General features: G+C 43.1%; 1 protein-coding gene across 1 annotated transcript in view; it reads right to left on the reverse strand.

Annotated features, from left to right (window-relative positions):
* The window catches only part of slc4a4a (solute carrier family 4 member 4a), a 63,538-nt gene that overhangs the window by 34,433 nt on the left and 21,605 nt on the right, over window positions 1-7,500 (reverse strand). The window contains exon 5 of the mRNA XM_037680856.1: window positions 1,689-1,824. Coding sequence (XP_037536784.1) covers window positions 1,689-1,824 — 136 coding nt within the window. The remainder of the gene's footprint in view (window positions 1-1,688; window positions 1,825-7,500) is intronic.

Raw genomic sequence — 7,500 nt, forward strand, 5'->3', positions numbered from 1 at the left:
TGGACCATAGAATATATGGACAATGGAAACTACACCTGGACAACAGCCACTAGATATGAACCGAAAAAACTACACCTGGACCATAGAAACTACATCTGGACCATAGAAACTACACGTGGACCATAGAAACTACACGTGGACAATGGAAACTACACCTGGATCATAGAATCTACACCTGGACCATATAAACTACATATGGACCATACAAATTACACCTGAACCATAGAAATTACATATGGACCTTAGAATTATACCTGGACCATATAAACTACACCTGGACCATACAAATTACATATGGACCATAGAAACTACACTTGGACTTTAGAAATTACACCTGGACCATAGAAACTCTACCTGGCCCATACAAATTACACATGGACCATTTAAACTACACCTGGACTTTAGAAACTACACCTGGACCATAGAAACTCTACCTGGACCATACAAATTACACATGGACCATAGAAACTACATGTACACCTGAACCATAGAAATTACATATGGACCTTAGAGTTATACCTGGACCATATAAACTACACCTGGACCATACAAATTCCACATGGACCATAGAAACTACATGTACACCGTGACCATGGAATCCACACCTGGCCCAGCCATTCTGTTGTCTAACCCGAGCCGGTCAAAGCAGAGAACCCCTCATGAGTCTGGTTCTGGTTCTGCAGGAGGTTTCTTCCTGTTCAAAGGGAGTTGTTTCTTCCCAGTGTCACCAATATTTTGCTCAGGATGGGAAGTTGTTAAGAAGTGGAGATTCAACACAACCTGCAGCTTCCTTAGATAAATTTTACATTTTAACATTTTATGACCTGTGTGAATGATTTAATGATGATTTAACAATTGAATAGGTTAATATTAAAAGGAACTATGTGAATGTTAATTTAGAAATAAATCTAACTTTACAATAAATCTGAGTATAAAGTATGGTTTTATAGTTGTATACATTTTTCTTTTCTTTTTAGAGTGTTAGTATTGCTACAACAAATAGTTTTAAGGTTCTGTACACGTTGGGCATTTATCAACACACAAAAAGAAATCTTCCACTTTGCTTTAGCTCTTAACCGTGAGAGAGGCCGTCTCTGAGGGAGCATGGATGAGTTTATTAACAGCATCTTTGGATCATTTTTAGAGAAACAGAAGTCATATTTTCATGCATTTTTTCTTCAACAGCTTTTATTTTAATCCTAATTTGTCATTTTATTAATTTTATTTCAGGTAAAGCAGCACAGACAAGAATATTTAACTAGAAAAAAAAATTCAAACTTTGAATTTGTAAACCAGTCAGCCTGCAGCAAAACTTTTTTCAGCTGGATGATTGGTCAGAGGTCCGGAGGACAAATCAACTCGATGTTCTCAAGCAGCAGCAGGGATCCTGTTTCTCCCGGAGATTGCTGCACCCGATCGTCCATCGGACCGCACAGAGGAAGCGGAGACGGTTTCTACTGGATCAAGTTTGCTGTGACGCTAAAAACTAAATACTCAGTTCAAAGAGATTTTTTTTTTTTTGTGTGTGAAAGTTTAAAAGTGTTTTACAGCCTGAGGGCATGGTTAGGGGTTAGATTCCCCCATTTATGTGGGGAGTTTTCACTTTTTGTACCGAGTCTTAAAATGTTGAGCGAGTGAAGAAAGTTTCTGAAGACCCAGGTTAAAAACAGCTGCAGTCCAGCTCTTACCTGGCCGTCTCTTTCCACTCCATCTCCTGTCCGTCCACTGACAGCAGCTCGTCCAGTTCCGTGAAGAGCTGCGGGGGTGCTGGTCCATCATCTTCCTCTCCTAAGATGAAACGGATCCTCTCGGCTGCTGGTGAGACTGTGGAAGACAGGAAGATACCGCGGTTCATAGCCTGACACTGATGTCCATTGGGTGAGGGTCTGGGTGCAAGATCTTCAGCTGCATCCTTCTCAGAGACCTCCTGTACTGGAACTTTAACCTCCTTCTCTTTCTCATCAGCATCTTGGTCTTTGTCCTCCTTCTCTTCTTGATTATTGTTATTGGACATCTTTAAGTTTTCAGTGAGTCCACTTTACTGTCCACACCAGCTGACCCAGTGTTAGATAATCAAGGGAGCGGAGTCCCACAGCAGCAGTTAGACACTGGTGGAAGTGACAGCCAGTCCCAGCTGCCTGTTCCAGCACATTTCGTACCAGGTAGGAGGGGGCTGATGGGGTTTAGGGGTCCCGTCAGTGACAGTGTCCCCACATCTACCCCCCCCCCCCCCCCCTCACTGTTCAAACAGGCCTTCTCTATTGGTGCTGCTGCCTTGGCAAGTGGCCTTGGAAGCCGTCATTAACAAATAGGAAATGCTTCACCAACTGGCCCGTTCTTCGACTGTTGAAGAACTCTTGCCTTTCTTTCCTTTGTTCTTTTAATTTAAATATTAAAGCGCAACACAATGCAAAGTCAAACACAGTTTCAAGAGGATTGATACACTTTTGAGTGTCTATTCAAGACAAGCACTCTGTAAATGCACGAGATGATCATGGGTTGTTTCAACAACTACAGTTATATCAGAACACAAAGTATATTTAAACTACGAGCGACGGCTTTAATGAAAACACAATTTTAATTGAGCAAAACAAAGTTATCATCAGCAAACAGTGGTCCATAACAGCTACAGCACAGCTTACTGTATTTAGCCTACAGATAAAAACCAAGGCCTGAATGAAGCTGCTTCAGTGACTGAGAAGACGCCTCCATCCCCGTCCAAACCAGAAAACTGTCCCTGAACAGAGCACGATATTATTTTAGCTGGCTGCTGTCATGCTGGTTTGTGTTTTGCTTCATATGTTGGTGGACTCTGAATTTTATTTCTTTTTTTACAAAACACAAAAAAAGTAAATTTGTCTAGTAAAATGCACAATGTAATGTTCACGGTGCACTTCTGTTTATTGCAGGCTGAAGGGTGGAAACAAGGTGCTATGATGTCAGCAATGCTGCTGTATTAGCAAAGCATGCACTAGGGTGTGAGCATGGCGTGTGCATCATTGTTAGCATAGTGTGTGCAAAACTTTTAGCGCAGTGAGCGCTAATGTGTTAGCATTGCGTGTGCTATGTTGCCACAATGTAGTTCTGTGGTATTTTGTTTTTCAGCGCCATCTGAAATAGGTCTACGCCACTGGTCAAACAAGATGGAGAAAAAAGATAAGCAATGAAACAACTTTTACACATAAACGCATCACAAGGGACAGAACAGAGTCGTAGCGATGCCTAGCATGAGATTATTGTTGAGTCAGTAACCTGTAACCCTGCAATGTTTCCAGGACTTGCTCATCAAAGAGATTAATAATCTCAATGGATTTATTTCCTGGTAAAATGAAGGTTTAAATAAAAAAGTATGTACTCCAACATAAAGCCTATAATATCCTGCTTATGTCATTGAAATCAATGATGGGTTGTTTATTTGGGAAAATACCGTAACAGAACTTGGTTATGGTGCAAAGAAATGTGAGCTTGATCGGAACAAGTTTTATTCTAATAAATAAATGTGAGCAACAATTAAAAAAAACTACTTTCAAAGTTAATTAAAAAGAATGATTCAAATCAATTCCTATTTATTTTTGTCAGGTTGGATTTTGGACTGCTGGACATGGGCACCGGCGACCCCCATGACCCAAAATGGAAGAAGCGGGTAAAGATAATGGATGGATGGATGTTGGATTTTGATTTAATTCTTTTAATTTATTCTTATTTTGTGAATTGTCTCTTTATTTTTAGTTTATATTTAGTTAACGGTCTGGACGTTCTTTCTTGAGTCGACGCTTGTTGAATTCTTCCTAACGAGGCCAACACGTCAGCTTTACTGGGCCACACAAATGAAGAACTGGATGGTTTTGAAACTGGAGAGACGAGTCGAAGCTGCACTGAAGGTGTTGGACAAAAGGAACCTGTAGCCAACTTCTCGGTTTAATGTTTGTTGCTTTAGTTTATTTCAGTCCTCTTTGATCCACCTGTCTTCCATGTCTAAAATCTGCACATTACTGTCCTCAGAAGAGTGTCTGTTGTCGTGGAGATGCAGATGAGCTGCTGAGTCTTGAACTGATGAACTGGCTCTTCTGTGTTTGTGTAGCTGCTGTTTTGTTTCTTCAGTACAGACGTGTGGACGTTCCTCGCTGCACTGGATCACTGAGCTGTGCTGAGGTATTGGATTCTTGGGGTGAACCAGTCTCCATCTGAGAGTGACACACTAGAATAGTGCTTGAAATAAAAACAAAAAAACAATTATATTAAGGAGGCCTCAGGCTCCATCTTTCTAAAACCTTTAGTGCAGCTTTGACTCGTCTCTCAAGGTGGTGTCAAACGACCCACATGATGGACGGGAGGCTCAGAGACTCGTGACCCCAACGGCTTTATCAATGTGATCATCACCGCAATGACTCAAACCCACCATCAGAACTGAAGAAGCCTTTTGCATGAGAGGTCAAATGTCTTAAAGAAGTCCAGTTGTCTTCTACTGAACCACTTAGGATTGTTTTGTTCTGGATGAATGGGAATCTACACCACCTGACACACCTGTTGGAAGTCAGCCCAGCTGTTTGCCCTCAGTAATCGTGGCCCTCAGGTTACACTAGTCCCTCGTTTATCACGGGGGATCCTTACCCTGAAGACCTGCAATAAGTGAAAAACTAGCACAAGTAGTAGTTTATTATATATATATATATATATATATATATATATATATATATATGGCATTTTAAATTCTTAACGCTCTAAAAGAGCACAGAATGTCATGATTTCAGCTCCCTGCCTCCGCTGCTCTTTGTCACCTGCAAGCGCTCTTGGCCACGCCCACTTCTCCACCCTGCACAGTGATCAGCTGATCAGCTGCAGCAGGAAGTTCATCCTGCAGTATGGGCTGCACAAAAGTGCCGCAGGAGCTAAATAATTTTAAATAGTTTATTTTAAATAAAAACTCCATGCCGATCGTGCGGCTCATCCATCAATCAGCCAACTGTGTGTCATGTCCAACCTTATTTTGAAAAACTGTGATAGAGCGAGTCCGTGAAAAATGATGTGTGAAGTAGTGAGGGACTACTGTATATATTCTACCGGCTCCTGTTTGTGTCTGCCTCTGGCTCTTTGCACACTCCTGCTTGTTTCTTGGTGCCTTGTCAGCTCGTTTAACTCATTAATGAAGATATGTGATGCATGTTCAATAATCCAGGTAGATTAATCTAACTAGGTTAGGTCAGGTCCTCTGGACGGATTATTCCTGTTAAAACATTTAGTCTTTTATCCAAAAGACTTCTTCAGTCTGAGGAGCTGCAACAGTCAAGCAGCACCTTCTCGTAGTGGACCAGTCAGTTTGCTGCTGACAGCCAGAACTAGCTCTTCACATGCAAAAGGACTATCAGCTTAACGACTGAGCGTTAATGACGAGTCTATGTTTGAAATTAGTTTTCCTTCTGTTGTGTTTGCACCTGGGCAGCATGGTGGTGCAACTGGTAGAGCTACTGCCTCTCAGCGAGCAGGTCCCTGGTTCAAACCCCGGTCCAGGGGCCTTTCTGGGTGGAGTTTGCATGTTCTCTCCATGCATGCGTGGGTTTTCTCCGGGTACTCCGGTTTCCTCCCACAGACCAAAAACATGCATGTTAGGCTGATTGGTAACTCTAAATTGTCCCTAGGTGTGAGTGGGAGAGTGAATGGTTGTTTGTCTCGTTTGTCTCTATGTGGCCCTGTGATGGACTTGCGACCCGTCCAGGGTGTACCCCGCCCCTCGCACAGTGATTGCTGGACATGGACACCAGCGACCCCCATGACCCAAAATGGAATAAGCGGGAAAAGATAATGGATGGATGGATGGAGGGATGGATGGATGGTGTTTGCACCTTTGGGTCCTGACAGCCCTCAACAAAACTTTAAAAGTACGCAATGATCCCACAACTGGAGAACATGTAGTCAAATCCACAGAGAAAGGCCGGGGATGCGAACCTGGGACTTTCTGTTTGTGAGACGACAGCACTAACCACTGCTCCACCGTGCTACCCCAACTGCTAAACTTGCCACCCAGTAAAAATTCTTAAAAACCTAAAATGGAAATCAAAAAAAATGACACGGATGAAAAAACTGAGGAATAAATGATGTGGGAAACGTCACCAAGAGCCGAGTGTCAAAATGCACCTTCAGGTGAAACGTCGACGTGTGCACTCACACTGCTCCAGTACACCAAGTCATTCATTAATATTTTCATCCACTGAGTCAGCACCCAGCACAGTGAGTCATTCATTCACTCATTCAGCCATCCAGTCAGCCATGCGGTCAAGCATTAACGAGGTGAAGGGTTGCAGATCTCTGCTGGTGTGACAGTGTCAGCACCAGGAACCAGCAGCTGGAAGATTGTTGGGTGGAAAACAAACTGTCCGCTGACCTCCCCCCACTCCCACCTCCAACACACACACACACACGTGCACACTTCTACAAGCTGTAATTAGCTTGAGTCCCTGCTACCTGCCTAATAATACCTCAGAGGGAATAATTAAGGTGCAGTCAGCTGATTGCCATCTCTCCAGAGGTTTAGGTTGATTACAGTAAATAAACAAGCTGTAAATACACATGTGAGTCAAACTGCACGGAAACAATGATGGAGCGATGAAGACCCAGACACCATCAGTTTACCTCAACTCCTGATAAATAAAGAAAACAGCTAAAGGTGGGAATCCCACAAGATTCACAAACTTTGAGAGGAAAAACACCTCCCGGAAAAATGCACCTGTTTTCTGCCAAAAAGACACAAAAAAACAAAAACAAAGGTCAAATCATTTCATCTGGACTAGTTTCTTTTACAACAAACAGAAAACTGTGAGGAGATTATTTTAACTCGCTAACTTTTATTTATTTATTTATTTGTTTGGGGGGAGTGGTGGCACAGAGGCTAGAGAAGTTGGGCCTGTGATCGGAAGGTTGCTGGTTCAACTCCCTGGACCGACAGCATAAAAAATGTGGGTGGGAAAGGTGAAGCACCTGCCTCCACCCTCCTTTGCCTCTCTCTGGGCCCCTGAGCAAGGCTCTTAACCCCCACCATCTGCTCCCCCGGGCACCCTACAAGGCAGCTCTGCTCCACTCAGAGGCTGTGGTAGCTCGGTGTCTGGGGTTGTGTCAGGAAGGACGTCCAGCGTCAGAACGAGTGAGTTAGTTCGCTGTGGCGACCCCTGAAGAAGGGAGCAGCCGAAAGAAGAAAAATTATTTATTTATTTATCCGTCCATTATCTTTTACCCGCTTCTTCCTTTTTGGGTCATGGGGGTCGCCGGTGCCAATCACTGAGTGAGGGGCGGGGTTCACCCTGGACAGGTCACAAGTCTAACACAGGGTCTATTTATTTGATTGTTTATTTACTTGTTTGTTTGTTTATTTAATTGATGTCAAATTGTTTTACCTGCATATCTTTTCCATTAGGTTAAAATCTCACTCACTTATGATTAACAAGAATGCCATGACGTACCCCCCCCCCCCCCCATTCACCTCCAGCCAGTGCTCGGGTGGAGGAGGAG

The sequence above is a fragment of the Nematolebias whitei genome, chromosome 8 (assembly GCF_014905685.2).
Source record: "Nematolebias whitei isolate Nwh7 chromosome 8, NemWhi1, whole genome shotgun sequence".
Classification (NCBI taxonomy): domain Eukaryota; kingdom Metazoa; phylum Chordata; class Actinopteri; order Cyprinodontiformes; family Rivulidae; genus Nematolebias; species Nematolebias whitei.